General features: G+C 63.9%; 1 protein-coding gene across 1 annotated transcript; it reads left to right on the plus strand.

Moving 5' to 3' along the window:
* The first annotated feature begins 538 nt into the window (after positions 1 to 538).
* PTGES (prostaglandin E synthase) lies at positions 539 to 10,631 on the plus strand. Its single transcript, XM_055146475.1, has 3 exons — positions 539 to 720; positions 2,199 to 2,281; positions 10,108 to 10,631. Exons 1-3 carry the CDS (start codon positions 613 to 615, stop codon positions 10,355 to 10,357), a joined length of 441 nt encoding a protein of 146 aa, XP_055002450.1. The 5' UTR covers positions 539 to 612; the 3' UTR covers positions 10,358 to 10,631.
* The last annotated feature ends 7,915 nt before the right edge of the window (positions 10,632 to 18,546 follow it).

Raw genomic sequence — 18,546 nt, forward strand, 5'->3', positions numbered from 1 at the left:
TATGTTTGGCTCACACCCGGCAGTGCTGTGCGCTGACTCCCGGCTCTGTGCTCAGGGCTCCGGCCTGGCGATGTCTGGGGGCCAGCAGCCAGGGATCAAACCGCACGCCTGGCGAGCGTCTTGCTTAGTTTCATTTGGGCCCCACCAGGCTGCACTTAGGGCTTCCTCCCGCCTCCGGACCCGGGTTCGCTCCTCGGGCGTACCTGGGCTCACCCCCGGCTCAGGCGCTGGAAGGCAAACGCGCAACCCTCGGTACGGTCCAGCCCTGATACGGCACCGTGTGTTTTTCCTTTTACATAGTTGGGTGTGTGTGGCTGCGGGGGGGAGGCGGGGGTCGCACCCAGCGCTGCTCGGGCGGGGACCCCGCGCGGGGCACCCGTCCCGTCTCCCCCGGCGCGGGGAGCTGCAGCGCTACCTGCGAGCGCTCAGGACCGGCGGGGGCGGGGGCGGGGGGCGGCGGGGCATCGCGGCTCTGCCCTCGCGGGTGGGCGGTGCCGGCCCGCCCCCCGCCGCCCGCCCCGCGCCCGCCGCCCGCCGCCCGCCGCCCGGCACTCGCGCGCGCCCCGCCGCTCCTGCGCCCCCGCCGCGCCCCGCGCCCCGCCGACCCCGGCCATGGAGCCCAGCCCGGCGCTGGCCGCCTTCCTGCTGTGCAGCGCGCTGCTGCTGCTGAAGATGTTCGCGGTGGCCGTCATCACGGGCCAAGTGCGGCTGCGGAAGAAGGTGGGTGCGGCCCGCGGGCCCCGGCGGCGGCGAGCGGGCACCCCCGTCCCGTCCCGTCCCGTCCCGTCCCGTCCCGCGCGCGCGCGCCCGCCGCCCCGCCAGGTCCGAGCCGGCGCGGCTGGGGGTCGGGGCTCCGGGCGCGCCGGGCCCGGGGCTGCGCAGGAAGCGGGTCTGCGTCCCCGGGGGACCTTCCCCTCCCAGCTCCCTGGGGTCTGGGATCACCTCCGGGGGGTCCGGAAACGGCCCTTGGCCCGCTTGGGTCTAGGGGGTGAGGACGGAGTGGGCAACTGGGGGCGCGGGGTGGGGCTGGGGGTCTTGGCAGGGGGCTGTGCTCAGGCCCTGGCAAAGGCCCGGGGGCGGGTCGAAGCAGAGGACCCTGGCCCAGTGCTCCCTGGCCAGCAGGGGGGCTGGGACGGTCCTGGGGAAGAGCTGGGGTCCCTTCCCCCGCGAGAGGGAAGACCCGGGCATCAGGGTCCGCAACCCCCTGGGGTCCCGGGTGGGGTGTCAGAAGTAGGACTTTCCTGCGGAAAAGCGTTCCCAAGGAGGGCCCGGCGGCCGGGAAGGACGGGGGCGCGCCGCCTGGCCCCCGCGACCTCTCTGCTTTCCAAGGAGAGACCCGTGGAGTGTTTTTCTGGGGGTGGGTGGGGAGTGGCTGAGGCGGCCCTTCCGGCCCCCGGGCATCACTCAGAAGGTGGGGCCGCGCGGTGGGAGGTCCGCCCCCAGCCGGGTGCTCCGAGCTGGCGATGAACAGTTGCAGTGAAACGGGCCTCCCAGCCCGCCCTGCGGACGCGGGCCTAGCATTCTCTCTGCCCGCTGCGTCCCGGACCCCAAAGGCAGCAGCCCCCGGCCCCTCACCCTGCCCTTTGCAGGCCATGCAGGCCCAGAGCTGGGCAGAGCCATCTCGGGGAGCCTGACTTGGGGGCCCGGAGGGGAGGAATTCTCCGCCTCGGGACGTGCCCACCAGGCAGAACAAACCCTCCCCTGGGGACATGTCCCAAGGCCCCTGGATCTGTCCTGAGCAGTCTGGCTGCCTGCAGGGACCTTGAGTCTCTGCTTCCCGGTGGGGGACATGGGCAAGGCGGGGAATCCCCCTCTGTGGGCAGGGGCGGGGGTGTCTCCAGGAAGGCCAAGGCAGAACAGAAACTTTCCTTCTTCGGGAACAGGGGCTGCGGAGCCCGCCTGACGCTTTTTTTTTATCTTCGGGTCACACCCGGCGATGCTCAGGGGTTCCTCCTGGCTCTGCACTCAGAAATCACCCCTGGCCGTGCTCAGGGGACTATACGGCATGTTGGGAATCGAACCCAGGTTGGCTGCGTGCAAGGCACACGCCCCACCCGCTGTGCTATCGCTCCAGTCCCCCTTTTATCAGCTTTGAGGGGCCTCTGGGCACTCGTTGGCCTCATCCAGGGACCGAGGCTCGGCCTGGCCAGGCCTCGGGTCCCGCTGACACGCCGTGATCCCCGGCGGATGTTTTCCAGGCTTTCGCCAACCCTGAGGACGCGCTGAGGCACGGGGGTCCCCAGTACTGCAGGAGCGACCCGGACGTGGAGCGCTGCCTCCGGCAAGTGTTGGGAGAGTGGGGGCCGCGGGGGGGGGGCAGGGGGCTCCACGGAAGTGTGACTTACTGACCCGGTTACTGCACTGCAGAGTTCAGGGTTTCCAGGTCAGAGAGGAGATTCTGCAGTGTGGACGCGGGGCCCAGCATCCCCTGCGTCTTCCCAGGCCTCCGTGCCAGCACCCCAGAGGGCCAGGTGGGCACCCAGAGGGCCGCCCTGTCCCCCGGGCCCTGCACTGTGCTTTTCCACCCAGCCTCAGAGGAAATTTCCTGTTTGGGTCACAGCTGGCCGTGCTCAGGGCTTCCTCCTGACTCTGCGCATTCCTGGCAGGGCTGGGACCCTCGGGGATGTCAGGCACCACAGTCGGGGGCCCAGCTTGCGTGCAAGGCAAGCGTTGCGGAGCTTGGTCTGTGTTTTCCACAGTGTCAGACCAAACCCACGTCTGCTGTGCGTGGGGCCAGCCAGTTCGGGGCCGTTCTCGCTGTATTAGGACGCCCGTGCCCAAACCTCATGGAGAACCAGCCGACGTCTCCGGGGCTGAGTGCAGCACAGCCCTGGCCGTGTCTGGGACCCTGAGTTTCCTCCCCAGCACCCAAAGCAGACGGAAACCACTGGCCCTCGCCCCGCCAGTGTGTGCCAGCCAACGGTCAGAGCCTGCCCAGGGACAAGCCGCCAATGCACGGCTCAGGTGAAATGTTCTGGGCTCTGCAGCGCGCTGCCGTAGGGCACGGGGGACTTTGTAGTGCTTTCATTTTTTTTTTTTTTTTGCTTTTCGGGTCACACCCAGCGATGCACAGGGGTTACTACTGGCTCTGCACTCCGGAACTACTCCTGGTGGTGCTGGGGGACCCTATGGGATGCTGGGAATCGAACCCGGGTCGGTTGCAAACGCCCTCCCCACTGTGCTATCACTCCAGCCCCTGTAGTGCTTTCATTTTTAACGAGACTCGATTGCGTCTATTAGGAACTGTTTTCCGTGGATAAAAAGAAAAACAAAGCCAGAGTGACAGTTCAGTGGGGACGGTGTTTGTTTACCTTGCACATGCCCCCCCCTTCGGACCCCAGTGTCCCACATGGTCCCCCCAAGCACAGCCAGGAGTGATCCCTGAGCCCAGAGCCAGAAGTAACCCCTGAGCATCGCCAGGTGTGGCCCAAAACACAAAAGCAAAAACTAAACAGAAAATGCAGTTGTTCACTGAAGACAGTTTGGGTGATTGTGAAAATATGTAGAGGGGCTGGAGAGACGAGACAGCGGGGAGGGCGTTGGCCTTGCATGCGGTCAGCCCTGGCCTGATGCCCAGCACCGCAGACGGCCCCCCACCACACCAGGAGTCAGTCCTCAGCACAGCCAGTCGTGGCTCCAAAACCAAAACAGAGGGGCCGGGAGGGGAGTTTGCCTTGCGTGCAGCTGACCCAGATTTCATCCCCGGCATCCCATAAGGTCCCCTGAGCACCTCCAGGAGGGGCTCCTACGTGCAGAGCCAGGAGGAACCCCTGAGTGGACCTAAAAACTAAACCAAAACCAAACCAAACCCAAAAGTATTATGTGGGTGTCTAGAGAGAAAAAGTGAAACCTCGTCCTGAAACACTTCCTATGTATTCTCGGTTGTGTCCGTCTATGTGTATTATTGTCATTATCTGACTGTGCCACATCTCGGGCCCCTGATTTCTTTTCCTAAAGTGAACCTGATTGGGGCTGGAGTGATAGCACAGCGGGGAGGGCATTTGCTTTGCATGCGGCCGACCCGGGTTCGATTCCCAGCATCCCATAGGGTCCCCCAAGCACCGTCAGGAGTAATTCCTGAGTGCATGAGGCAGAAGTAACCCCTGTGCATCGCCGGGTGTGACCTAAAAAGCAAATAATAATAATAATAATAAATAGTAATAATATAGTTCACAGCCCTGATTTAGGGCTGGAAAGATAGTACAGTGGGTAAGACGCTTGCCTTGCATGCTGCTGACCCGGGTTCCATCCCCTGCATTCCATATCGGGGTCCCCTGGTCCTGCCAGGAGTGATCCCTGAGCACAGCTGGGTGTGGCTCCAAAACGAAAAAGATTAAAAAGGAGCCTGAGCGTTCACAGAGCGGGTAGGGCACTGGCCTTACATGCGGCAGGCCCAGGTTTGATGCCCGCACCCCAGCGGTGCCCGGAGCCCGGAGCAGCCCTCAGCACTGCTGGGCGTGGCCCCAAAGCAAAAGAAACAAAGTTTCTGAACCTGGAGTTCTGATTCCCCCCGCCCCCTATGGTCATTTCACGAGCACTTTGCACGTCAGCAAATATCTCTGTAAAAACGGTTCTTTGAAGTGGCTGCGTGTCCCTGCCTGAGCGGCACGGACCGTGTGTCGGGCCCTTAGTGGAACTTTCTGGCTTTGACGCTCTGCTACTGCACGCAGGGCTGAGGAGTGAGGAGGCGGAGGAGCTCGGTGGGGGGGGTTGGGGGGGACAGGAACAAACCCTCCCGTCTCCCGGAGCTGCCAGCAGACGCCCGAGTCAGGCAGCAGCAGGAAGGACGCCGAGTGGAAATTAAAATCCTTTTATTTGAGCAATGTCGGGGCTTGGGGAGGGGCCTGGTGGGGCCCTTGGAATAGTTTACTTTGGGGCCAGCAGTAGTACGGGGGGTTGGCACTTGCCCTTGACACAGCGGCCCGGGTTCGATCCCCAGCATTCCACACGGTGCCCTGAGCACTGCCAGGTATGACCCAGTGCCCCCCCCCACGTGCCCCAGAGAAAACAGGAAACTTTGGGCCAGGGCAGCAGTACAGCGGGGGGCGCTTCCCGTTCACACCGCTGGCCCGGAGTTGATCCCCGGCACCCCGTAGGGCCCCCGAGCCTCGAAAGGGGAGATCCCTGAGCACGGAGCCAGGAGTCAGCCCTGAGCACCACCGGTGTGGCCGGAAAACGAAATAAAAAGAAAATAGTTCACATACTTGTGGTTTGTAAAAAATCACGAAATGTAGGAAGAGGAAATGCAGGAAATGAAACTTTTTGGTATTTCAGCCGAATATAAACATAATCCACCCACCCACCCACCCACCCACCCCCTCTGTCCATCTGCCACCCGCCCACCCACTCACCCACACCCGCCGCCCCTCCGCTTTCTACCCGCCCACCCATCGCCCGTCCAGTGGCTCGCCCACCCACCCACCTGCCCACCCCTCACCTCTCCTTCTCTCCCCACCCCCATTCACCTGCCCCCCACATCATCCATTCATCCCCCCCTCCACCTTCTGTCCACTCACCCACCTGCCTGTTCCTCTCTCCACCCCCCACTCATCCTTCTGTCCACACACCTGCCCACCCACCCGTCCATCCCTCTCCCCACCCACCCACTCCTCCATCCATCCACCCCCACGCAACCACCACCCCTCCATCCCTCTCTACCCCCCATTCACCAAGAATCAACAAGCAGTTACTACTCGTGGGATGCGGCTCAGCACTGCCCAGACTGCAGTGACCAAAACGCTTACCCTGCTGTGACCCCTTCCCCCAGGCTTGGAGACGCGTGTCCGAGCGCGTCCTGGGTGGGGGGGGTGCTGGCTCACGGCCACGGCAGAGCACGGGTGGGTCGGGCCTCCGTGTGCCAGGGCCTGGCCAGCTCTGACTTTACCTTTTTCCTTTTCCTTTTTTTTTTTTTTTTGCTTTTTGGGTCACACCCAGCGATGCTCAGGGGTCACTCCTGGCTCTGCACTCAGGAATTACTCCTGGCGGTGCTTGGGGGACCATATGGGATGCCGGGGATCTAACCCGGGTCGGCCGCGTGCAAGGCAAACTCCCTACCCGCTGTGCTATCACTCCGGCCCCAGACTTTACCTTTTTCATTAAAAAAAAAAAAATTTTTTTTTTCTTGTTTTGGGGCCACACCCAGCAGTGCTCAGGGCTTACTCCTGGCTCTGTGCTCAGGGATCGCTCCTGGCAGGACTCAGGGGACCCTGTGGGGGGCCGGGAATGGAACTCGGGCTGGCTGCCTGCAGGCCAGTGCCCTCCCGCTGTGCTCTGTGGCCCCAAGGCTGGGTTTGTTCTTAAAGAGATACAGACCAGCTGGCAGGAAGACGGCCCTGCCCACCCCCCTCAGCTCTCTTTGTTTGCGGGGACCAGTGCTCAGGGGCTGCTCCTGGCTCTGTGCTCCGGGGTCCGTGCGGTGCTGGGCTGTGAACCCGGGCCCCTGCGTGTGAAGTGTGTGCGCAGACACGTTAGCTGGCCCTCGAGCTTCCCCTCCTGAACTATGGTAAGTCGGGACTCAGACCAACACGCATGAGCCCTGTGTCGCCAGGGAGATGTGAGCTCCATGGGGAGCCTGTTGTGGCCTGGCCGTGCCACACCGGGGGCGGGGATCCTGGCCGCCCCCGCCCCCGAGCCTCCCAGAATCTCCCGGAGCCGGGGGTCGCCCAGCCCGCCCTCCGCCTGCTCCCGGAGAACCTGCCGGAAGCGCGAGGGGCCCAGGGAGCGAGTTAGTTGAACATTAGACCGGAATGGGGCACGGGCAGCGTGGGGTCCGGCCGGCCGGCGCCGGGAGCAGCCGGGAGAGGGGCCGGCCCTGTTTCTCCACTCGCCTGGCGGGAGCCCGCAGTCGGGGGTGCCCGTGTCCCGGAGGGGGAGGTGGCCCCGCTCTGGCTCCCGTGACTCTGGTCCCCGGAGGGCGGCCCCCGCCACAGGGCTTCCGTGCCCGGCACTCAGCCAGGAGTGGCCCCGAGCACTGTCCGGCGCAGCCCCTGGGACAGGCAGGGGATGGGTGACGCCGGCAGGAGAGGGGTCCCCACCACGCCCCCTGTCTGCTTGGGGACCCCCTTCCCGCAGGAAGGCTGTGCTGCCGCCAGTGCCTTCTGCCCCTGCCTCTCTGGCCCCCCGCCACGCCCTCCTGCTGCCCACCCCGCAGGAAGCAGCTGCCCGCTGTCACCCGAGGCCCAGGTGTCGCTCTGAGCACAGGGCAGGGGCCCGCTGGCGAGTCCGGTCTTGTGGGGATCCGCGCCGATGACTTTCTGGGAAAACCCTTTTCCGGCATGACTGGCACACGCACACAGACATGCATTCCTGCACGCACGCACACATGCACTGCTGTATGCGCGCAGACATGCACACACGCAACACAGACATGTCCCGGTGTTCACAGACATGCTGCACACATGCACAAACACAGACATGCACACATGTTCAGACAGGCTGGGCACCTGCAGACATGCACTCCTGCATGCAGGCAGATATGTTCAGATGTGTGCAGCCATGCTTCATGCATGAAGACATGCACTCTTGCATACATGCACACACAGACATGCTTCATGCGTGAAGACATGCACTCTTGGCATACATGCACACACATGTACAGACATATAATCCTGCACACACACAGACGTGCATCCATTTACACACACACACACACACACCCCTGTGTGCACTCACCTGCACCCGTGTCTCCCCAGCTTGGCCTCAGGTGTGTCTTTCCTGCCCTGGGAGGTTCGAGACCCACAGCAGAGGCTCTGGGGGGGGGGGCTGGGCTGGGGGCAGCACCCTGCCCGCTGGCCACGCGCCTATCCCGCGCCCTGACTCCCCCGGTCTCCCGCGCTGTGGCTTCCCTGGTGCTGCTGGGTGGGCCTGGCCCAGAGGCCGCGGCAGGAAGCGTTGCCGCAGCCGGTGCCTTTGCCAGCCCCTGTGACCGGGTCAGGCAGTCGTGGGCACCCTGGGGTCCTGGGCAGCCCCCGCCCTGCGGTGCCCCTGACGCCAGGGCGAGGTGCCCTGTGCCCTGGGGCTGGGTCACGCCTGCCGGTGCTCAGGGCCACGTGCAGCAGTGCCCGGGGACGTGCACTCCCGGGTGGGCTGAGGCAGTTTCAGACGAACACGGTGCTCCCCCTGCCTGACTGGGGGGGCGCGGCCCTGTCCTCAGTTTCCCCTTCTGCCCTGCTCTGCGCTGGGCCGCGGGAGTGCTTCTCTGAGCTCCTCTGATCCAGACTGAGGTGACAGGAGAAGGCGGGGTTGCGAGCTCCGGGGGAGTTCCTGCAGACCCGCCCTGCTCCTCTCTCCCGAGGAGGAAGGGAGTTTGGGCTCACCAAACAGTGCTCAGCACTGGTGGTGCCCGGGACTCAGCCAGGGAGCTGCGTGCAAGGCAACGGCCTGCACCCCTGTACTGTCTCCCCAGCTCCCCTCCGCTTCTCAACCTCCCTGCTTCTCCTGAGCTGCCTTTTCTGCAGAGGGCACACCTAGGGATGCTGGGGGTGGGTGCACTGCAGCCCTCGGAGTTATTTCCCAGGCTCGTGCTTCATGGCCCTCTAGGCACACCAGTCCCTTTGCCTGTGATCTGCTCCTTCCTACCCCAGGGCCTTTGCACATGCCTGTACCCTGTGTGGAAAGTTCTCACCCCACCTCCAAGCTTTCCCGATTCGGGTTTCAGGGCTCAAGTCTCCTGTCGCCCTACCTGACCGCACCCACCCTAGTCCCCCGAGCCCGGCCGGGAGGAATCCCTGAACGCAGAGTCAGGAATGAGCCCTGAGCACTGCCGGGTGTGGCCCCCCCAAACAAGTGTGACGTGAAGCTGAACCCCAGGTGGGTGCTCAGGAATTATTCCCGATGGTGCTCGGGGGGCCATACGGGGTGTCAGGGATCGAACCCAGGTCAGCCGTGTGCAAGGCAAGTCCCTTCCCCGCGGTACCATCGCTGTGGCCCTTGGTCCTGGTTCTGCGCTCAGGGATCACTCCTGGCAGACCCGGGGGTCCGTATGTGGTGCAGATTGAACCCGAGTCAGCTGCTGTGCTCTCACAGGCTCTCGGGCCAAGCAGCCGTCCCCTCGCCACCGCTGTCCTGCGGCTGGGGGGTCCGGGCCGGGGCCAGGCGGGGATCTCGGCCGCCCAGGGGCCCCGCCCAGGAGCAGGCAAGCCCTGCTGTATTCCTTTCGAGGGTGCTACGTTTCGTGTTTTTCCCTTTTGGGTTATTTTGTGGGTTTGTTTTGCTTTGGGGTCACTCCCACAGTGCTCAGGACTGACTCCTGGCTCTGTGCTCAGGGATCACTCCTGGCGGTGCTCGGAAACCGTTAGGGATGCCGGGGATCGAACCAGGGTTGGCTGCGTGCAAGGCGAAGGCTCTCCCCGCTGTGCTCTCTCTCCGGCCCCTTGTTTTGGGGTTTGGGAGGCTTGGCCTGGGCTCAGGGCCAGCCCCTCGGGGGAACCTGCACGGTGGGTGACCGAGATGCAGCCTGGGCCACGTGCAGGGCAGGCCGGACCCACTGTCCCGCCTCCGGGCCCAGGTCCCCTGGCTTACGCCAGAGTCTCCCTGGCTCCATCCCAGCCCTTTTTGTTTTCTTTGCTTGTTTTTGAGCCACACCCGGCAGTGCTCAAGGATTACTCCTTACTCTGTGCTCAGGGATCACTCCTGGTGGGGCTTGGGGGTCCCTCTGTGGTGCTGGGGGTTGAACCTGGGTCTGCTGCACGCCAGGGAAGTGCCTTATCTGCAAGTGTCTCCAGCCCCGTCTTCTGGTTTGCTTTTGGGCCACACCAGCGATGCTCCGGGCTGACTCCTCTCTCTGTGCTCAGGGTCCCTCCTGGCATGCCAGGCTAATGCCCTCCCCGCTTTCCTGCGCCCCGGTGGGTCGGGCTCTCCTCCCTTCCGCCCTGCAGAGCACACCCCCTCCCCCCCCCCCCCCCCCGGTGGTTTTCAGGTGCCCCCAACATGCTGCGAGGCCGCTGGGGCTGACCACAGGACTGACCGCAGGACTGACCGCGGGGCTGACCGTGAGACTGACCGCGGGACTGACCACCGTGGGGCTGACCGCGGGGCTGACCCCAGGGCTGACCGCGGGACTGACCACCGCGGGACTGACCGCGGGGCTGACCGCCCGTTGCCTTGCAGGGCCCACCGGAACGACATGGAGACCATCTACCCGTTCCTCTTCCTGGGCCTCGCCTACTCCTTCCTGGGCCCGGACCCGGTGGTGGCGCGGCTGCACTTCCTCGTCTTCTTCCTGGGCCGCCTGGCGCACACGGTGGCCTACCTGGGCAAGCTGCGCGCGCCCACCCGCTCGCTGGCCTACGTGCTGGCCCAGCTGCCCTGCGCCTCCATGGCCCTGCAGGTGGCCTGGGAAGCCGCCCGCCACCTCTGACGGCCCGGGGTGACGTGCGCCTGCGCGCCCGCGCCGAGCCCCGGCTGCAGCGCCCGCCCGGGACCCCCGGGAAGCCGACCCACCACGGAGACCGCGGAGCGGGACCCCCTCGGGGGCGCCGGCGCGGGGAGGGACCCCGCGCGGGCCCAGTGCAGACGCGCCCGCTGGATCCCGGGGCCGTTGTCGGGCGTCCCGCAGGGCCCGCTAGACCCGCCCGGTGGTTCTGGGTGGGTTGGGGGGGGGAGGGGGGAGGATGAGTGGAGGGTGTGGACCCCTCTTCCCTCTGGACCCTCCCTTCGCAAATCAACCACTAAAAGGAAGCCTCTGGCCTTTTGCGAGCCACATGGGTACCCCTCTGTGTCTGGTGTCTGTGTGTGTGTGTCTGTGTCTGTGTGTGTCTGTGTCTGTGTGTGTTCTGAGCTCAGGGATAGCTCCTGATAGGCCTCAAGCTGGGAGCCGTGGTGCAGCCCTGCTGCTGTGTCACCCTTCCCGCCCAACTTCAGACATTTTTTGGGGAGGGATTGTGGGGGGGGGTTAGGGTTACACCTGCTGGGGGGTTACACCTCCTGGCAGGGCTCAGGGGACCCTACAGGGTGCCTCGGACGGGACTGGTCAGCGCTGTGCCGTCTCTCCGCCCAACCTCCAGACTTTTTCTTTTTTTTTTTTGCTTTTTGGGTCACACCCGGCGATGCACAGGGGTTACTCCTGGCTCATGTACTCAGGAATCACTCCTGGCAGTGCTCAGGGGACCATATGGGGTGCTGGGAATTGAACCCGGGTCGACCGAGTGCAAAGCAAACGCCCCACCCGCTGTGCTATCGCTCCAGCCCCACCTCCAGACTTTTTTAAAAAATTCTTTTTGGGGTCGCACCCAGCGATGCTCAGGGGTTACTCCTGGCTCTGCACTCGGGAATTGCTCCTGGTGGTGCTTGGGGGACCCTATGGGATGCCGGGGATGGAACCTGGGTTGGCCGCGTGCAAGGCAAACGCCCTCCCCGCTGTGCTGTCACACCCTGCAGACTCTTGGGATTGTGTTTTTCATCGTGAACTGGCCCCCGGGGTCGCCACTCTGAGCCATGCCCCCTGCCCAGGCGGGTGGGGCTCCAGCTTGCTAAGGTTCGTGGGGGGGGGGCTACACAGCGAGGACGCAGACTCCGGGACCTGAAGTGACTCCCAGGCGGACCCCTGCATCTGGAGGGTGGGGTGATCTCAGCCCCCTCTCACGGCCATGGACTCGGAGGTGAGTGCTCTGAACCATGCACATGTCCCCAGCATTCCCCCACCACCCCCGGCTTGGGGAAGGTCCCCCTAGCACCAAGGCATGTCCCCACACTGCCGTCCTGCAGCCTTAAGCCTCGGCTCCCGCCTCTCCACAAGGACAGCACCGGCAGGGCTGGGGGCGGCCCGGAAGGCCGCGGACTGCAGTGCCCCCTGGTGGTGAGGCTGCGTTTTCATTCCTAAGCGCCTGCTCTTGGCTCATTTAACAAAAAACTTTATGGGGGGCGCGGGGTGGTGGGGGGAAGAGGGCACACTCAGCTATGCTCAGGGGCTACTCCTGGCTCTGTGCTCAGGAATCACTCCTGGCGGTGCTTGAGGACCATGTGGGATGATGGGGTAGAACCTGGGCTGGCCGAGTGCGAGGCAAGTGCCCTCCCTGCGGTACTATTACTGGTTGGTTACTCCTGGCTCTGAGCTTGGAAATTTTTGTTTTTCTTTTTGCGTCACACCCAGCGACACACAGGGGTTACTCCTGGCTCTGCACTCAGGAATTACTCCTGGCAGTGCTTAGGGGATCCTATGGGATGCTGAGAATTGAACCCGGGTCAGCCGCATGCCAGGCAAACGCCCTCCCCGCTGTGCTATCGCTCCAGCCCCAATGGAAATTACTCGTGGCAGTGCTCGGGACCATAAACGGATGCCCAGGATGGGCCCTGGGTCGGCCCCATGGAAGGCAAGTTTTCTTTCTGCTGTACTAGGGCTCCGGCCCCACCAGCTGGTGTTAATTTCATGTTAATGAGGCCCAGCGTCCCTGACCTGTTCATTCTTAGCATCACATGGTCGCTGAACACCGTGTAACCCCTGGTACCCCGTGCCTGAACTGCTGGCCCTCTGGGCCTCCTCCTCATTGCTTGGGAGACCCCCAACTGCCTCTCCCTCCCCCCCAAAAAAGAATGCCGGGTTGGAGAGATAGTAAAACAGACGGGGCACTTGCCTTGAATGCAGCTGACCTGGGTTTGATCCCCAGCACCCCAGACGGTCCTGCAAGACCAGCCCAGTACCCCTGAGCACAGAGCCAGGAGTAAGCCCTGAGCACCACCAGGTGTGGCTCAAAGACATCCCCCCAGTGCCCCCCCCGAAAACTGGGAGGGTTTGATTGGGGGAGGGGCAGCCGCAGACAGTGAACCCCGAGTCAGTCTGGGGACAAGGGGACAGAGCCTCACGTACCCCGTCAGGGTGATGGGCAGAGGAGGGCCGTGACCCAGACTCTTGATGCTGTTAATGTTCTGACCCGTGCAGAGTCGAGTGGAGGAACCAGACGGGCTGTGTGCACAGACAGCTTGGGGGTTCAGACATTCTCCCTGGCACCATGGGTGAGGCCCCAAGCACCCCCAGGAATGATCCCTGAGCACAGAGCCAGGAGTAAGTCCTGAGCACAGCTGTGTTCCTCTCCCCCCAAAAAAAATCAAAAAGGCAATCGAGGCAGGAAGCTAGTTCAAGGAACTGGATGGTTAGGGGGCGGCCTGGGTCTGCCAGGACTGTCCCTGGAGCCAAACCAGAGTAGCCTGGTGAGGTCATCTGCTCGGAGACTTCACGTCTCCCTAGGGGGCTTTGGGAGGGGCTCGGCTGGGCGGGGCAGGAGGCAGCGCCAACAGTGGTTTAGGCCTCCCCGGCCCTCCCAGCCTCTGTAGATCAGGAGTTGGGTGAGGCTGGGTACGTGCCTTGCCTGGGGTCTCCCACATGGCGACCCGGGACCCCAGGCTGAGGTCCCCGCCAAGCTCGTCGGAGGGTTGTGTGACGGGCGGGCACCCTCCATCCCGGGGTGGACCCCCTCCTCGGCAGAGGGCTGGTCTCCTGAGTCGGGGAGACCACCCCTTCAGCTGATTAGGTCCGGCCCACCCACTTGGCCTCCGCGGGTGGTGGGGCTGGAGAGACAGTGCAGGGGTTTTGGCGCTTTTCCTGCTCACGGCTGATCCAGATTCAGTTCCCAGCACCACACACGGCCCCCCCAAACACTGCCAGAAGTCCCTGAGGGGCTGGAGCGATAGCACAGCGGGTAGGGCATTTGCCTTGCACGCAGCCAACCCAGGTTCGATCCCTGGCATCCCATATGGTCCCCTGAGCACTGTCAGGAATAATTCCTGAGTGCAGAGTCAGGAGTAACCCCTGAGCATTGCTGGGTGTGACCCAAAAATGAAAAAAAAAAAAAAGACCCCTGAGCACAGAGTCAGGAGTAAACCCCGAGCACTGTTGAATGTGGTCAAAAACAAACCAGAGTGTGATGACTGGGAAGATGACACAGGGCTGGAACCAAAGGACACCCCAGACACAGCAGTGAGGGGGAGCCCTGAGGGGTGCACCCCCCCAACGGAAGTGGGGGGACGGCGAGCGATGCGGCTCAGTGGGAACACACATGCCTTGCAGGTGTGAGACTTGGGTTCAATCTCCGGCACTGCAAAAAAAAAAAAATCAAAACCAAAATCAACACATTTGCATCTGTAGCCTGGAGGTGGAGCACCGGCCTGGCAGAGTGTGAGTCCTGGGGTCAACGCCGGGCGCCTACGGGAAAGGAAAAGGGACACGCCGAAGGGTCCTGGGGCAGGAGAGAGAAACACTTCTGACTTGATCAAAAAACAAAACAAAAACCTGAAACAAAAAATGGGCTTGTGGAGACAGTACAGCAGGATGGTGTTTGCCTCGCATGCGGCCAACCCCAGCATCCCACAGGACCCCTGAGTGCCGAGCCAGGAGTGAATGAGCACAGGCCAGATGAGCCCTCGATTCCCCCCCACCCCCCGCGCGGAGAAAGGGGTCCTCAAACATTCAGCGCTTGTGAGTATCTAAAAGGGACTTAGCACCACTCTCCAAGCCTCAGATCCGGGCTAGGGGCACAGCTGGGAGGACATTTGCTTTGCAGGTGGCTGACCTGGGTTCGATCCCGGGCATCCCGAACGGTCCCCGAACCCACCGGGACTGATTCCTGAGCGCAGCAGAGCCAGGAGTCACCCCTGAGCTCCACCAGGTGTGGCCCCCAAAAAACACCAAACCAAATAAAACCCATCTAGAGGGTCAGCGCTGATGGAGCTGCCTCCGTGGGTTGAGCCTTGGGTGGCCGGGGGTCCTCACGGGCCCACAGAAACCCGGGAATGTGTGTGTCTGGGCAGGTGGGCGTCGGACAGAAGCAGGTCTCAGCTTCCAGGGTTTGCGCCTTAGTCGAACTCTTTGGGGGCCACTTTCGTCCTAGAAAGTCACTGAATTACTGGGGGTACCTCTCCCCCTCCCCCTCTCTGCAGGGATGGAGCCAGCCCCCTCCTAGTTGGTTCCCCCCGTGTGTCCTTCCCAGCCACACTGCGTGTCTTGCCCCCCTCCCTTGCCCCTCCCCGCCTCGGGGGTCCTTCCTCCCACCGGCCCCGGGTCCGGGCGGCCCTGCTCGCCGGCGCCCCCTGCTGGCGGCTTCCGATTCGCTGGTTTCCTTCTGTTTGATTTTGGGCCGCGCTCGGAACAGACGATGCTCAGGGGCGACCCCCGGCCCTGCGCTCGGGGGTCGCTCCTGGTGGTGCTCAGGGGCTGGAGCCGGGGTCAGGCGCGCGAGGCAGACGCGCCCCTCCGCTCCCCCTCTTGTCCTTTCACTCCGGCTCAAGGGCCGGCTTGCTTTGCGGTGGTCCTGGGGTCTGTCCCCGCGGGTTCGCGCCCAGCGCAGCGCCCCCTAGGGCTGGGCGGCGGGAGTGCGGGGCGCCGGGGCTCGGCCCTGCACCCCCCACGTGTCCCCCCTCCCCGCCAGGGGGCTGTGCACGGGGGCAGCGCCCGGGAGCAGACGTCTCTGCGCAGGAAAACGCCGCCTCAGCTCAGGATGGGGATTTCTCTGTTTGGGGGCCGCACCCAGAGATGCTCAGGCCCTACTCCTGGCTCCGTGCTCAGGACTCAGCCCTGACGGTGCTCCGGGGACCCTGTGGGATGCCGGGGATTGAAGCCCCGGTCGGCCGCGTGCAAGGCAAACGTCCGACTCGCTGGACTGTCGCCCCGGCCCCAGGCTGGGGAATATTTTTTTATTTCCTCTTTCACCTTCACTCAGCCCCACCAGGGGCATTTGCCCAGGAAGCGCAGCGCGTGGACTGTCGCCCCCGGTTCACACGGGGAAGCAGAGGCGAGGAAAGCGCCTTCCGCCAGCAGCCACTGGTCCCCTTGCTCGTTTGCTTGCTTTTATTTTACTTTTTAAAATTTTATTTATTATTATTATTATTATTATTGCTTTTTGGGTCACACCCGGCGATGCTCAGGGATTACTCCTGGCTCTGCACTCAGGAATTACTCCTGGCGGTGCTCAGGGGACCCTTTGGGATGCTGGGATTCGAACCCGGGTTGGCCACATGCAAAGCAAACGCCCTCCCCGCTGTGCTATCGCTCCAGCCCCCAAATTTTATTTATTTTTTAAAGTTTTTGAGCCATACCGACCGGGCTCTGCTCAGGATTTACTCCTGGCTCTGTGCTCAGGGCTCGCTCCTGGCTGTGTCTGGGGGAACATGGGGTGCTAGGGATGGAATCCAGGTCAGCTGGAGGCAAAGCAAGTACATAGTCCTATACGCCTCTCTGCTCCAGCCAAAGTGCTCTGAAAGAGCCAGATTCCTTTCCTTCAATCTCCCTCTCTCCCTCCCCCCTCCCCCTTCTCCTTTATTTCAGATAAAAATAGACACAGGCACACACAATTGCTTCTCCCTGGCCCGTCCACACGGGCAGAGGGAAACGGGGAGAGGAGGGGACCAGGTCCCCCCAGCCTGCGCTGGGCCTTGGGTACCTTGGCCTCATGGAAAATCTCTCCCGGGCGGGGTGCCCGGGCAGCTGCCCGCAGAGCCCGGCAATTAGGACCGCGCTGACAGGGACGCTGGACTCGCATCCTCGGTGGCCCGGCCGCATGTGCAAACGATTAGGCCGCTTTGTTTTCTCTCGGGCTGGGGAGGAAGTGACACTGACATCCTCCCAGTCCCACGGCAGGGCCAAGGCCTCCGTGGGAACCGGGCCCCTGGCTTCCTCCGTGCCGGCTCTGGGGGGCCCGAGCCCCCGGCCTGGAGTGACCCCCGTCTCTGCTCGAGGAGCGCCAATCTGGCCGCGCGCCGTGGCCCCCGCCCTTTGGGCTGGAAATAGAGCAGATGTGGGCCCGGGCGGGCCTGCCCCCGCCCCTGCAACCCCTGGGGCCTGGGGGGACAGAGGCGGCCCCGCGGTGGCCCCAGGGCCACGCCGTGATGCCGCGAGGCCCTCGGTGGAGGTGCAGAGCAGCAGGGGCTGAGGGCTGCTCGGCCCGACAGCCCCCCTTCCCCTGACCAGGAGCCAGTGCCCGCCCCTGCAGTGGCCAGACCACCCCCACCGCCCCCGCCTGTTGCTCTGCCCTGGGTCAGGATTCCTGGCCGCAGGCGGAGCACCACCACGGTCCCTCCAAGACAGAGCCCAGGGTGTGGACTCACGCCCCACTGCGTGACATAGATTACTCCGGCCACGCAAGGCCCGCTTGAGCCAGCCACTTCTCTCCACCGTCGTCCTGCACCTGGAGAGCCAATCCTGGAGTTCCTCCTACCCCCTCAGAGAGAGTTCACCCCAGGACCTTCCCGCATGCTGCAACGGCTCCAGAACACCTCCTCCAGGCCTGGATACCTTAGACTGGATGTGCCTCGTGTGACCGCGGACGCCAAGTACCCTGTCAGTTCTGGGTGGTCGCCTCAGGGCCCTGGGAGCCCCTCTCCACCTGGCCCCCCAACATGACCAGTGTTTCACTGCCCAGTGAATGAGCACACTGACCCAAGGCAAAGGCCAGAGCCGCACGCCCCTCCCTGCGGTCCCGCCCAGGCCCCGCCCTCCCTGTAGAACAGCCAAGCCTAGCCCTTGTGCTATCTCACCCGCCTACCTGTTCTCCCGCTCTCCTGCCCTGCACACTTGCCATCCCTGCCCTGTCCTGCAGCTCCCACCCACACACTGTCCCGTCCACCCAGCAGCCCGGGGTCCGCCTCCTATAGGCCCCGCCCACCAGCCAGTCTATACTAATCGTCCAACCCCACGCCCACCCACAAGACCCGCCCCTTTAGCTCTGGCCACGCCCACTTTGTAGCCTCTCTCATAGGATCCGCCCACCGCCTGGCCCCGCCCCCGTTGGCCCCGCCCTCCCACTCCCCGCATGCACATGGCAGGGTAGAAGCCACGTGGCCATCAGCATCAGCTGGCTCAGAGGTCACCTCAGTGGTCCAATGCGTGGGGACGAAGGGGGCAGATGAAGCGGGGTTATCAGGCCAGGATCTGCGGGTGGCTTTGGCGTGCTGGGCTCAGGCTAGGGACTCTTGTGGACAGTGGACACGGATGGGCCCAGCGGATGAGGGAAAAGCAGCCAGAGGGAGGGACTCGTGGTCTCTGCGCCCACTGGACGCTGACCCGCTTCCTGGGGGCTGGCTCTCTTCCCTGGAGGGGCATCAGCATGGTGGGCAGGATCGGGTGGGGGTCCCTGGCTGGAGGAACCTGTGTCCGGTCACCCTGTCACCCTGTGCGAACGTGTGAAGGGGGAACTGGAGCTAGGGCTGCCGTGGCCCTTGGCTGTTGGGGTCTCTGTTCCGTGAATCTGCCTGGAACGAGCCCTACCCCCCACGGGGCCATTTGGTCAGATCTCTTCCGGGTCAAATGTCAGCAAGGAGCTCACACCACGGGGGCACGGAGGCTCGCTCCAGCCTCTGTTCCAGCCCACCACCTGCCCCGTGCATGGCAGGAGGGGGGTCCCGGCCAGAGTCCTACCTCAGGCTGTCCCCCGCACGGGGCGGGCAGTGGGCTGCAGGGCCGCTCCCGGGCCTCCTGGGCTCTGCAGGGCAACCTGGGATTTGCCAGCAGATGCCCAGAGACAGGCCGCAGTCCCGGGTCGGCACAGGGCCCGCAGGGAGAGCCTGACCCAGCGCCTTCATCCCACCGCCGCGACGTTTGGGGGCTCAAACGTTTATTTCTTA

The sequence above is a fragment of the Sorex araneus genome, chromosome 1, assembly GCF_027595985.1.
Source record: "Sorex araneus isolate mSorAra2 chromosome 1, mSorAra2.pri, whole genome shotgun sequence".
Classification (NCBI taxonomy): domain Eukaryota; kingdom Metazoa; phylum Chordata; class Mammalia; order Eulipotyphla; family Soricidae; genus Sorex; species Sorex araneus.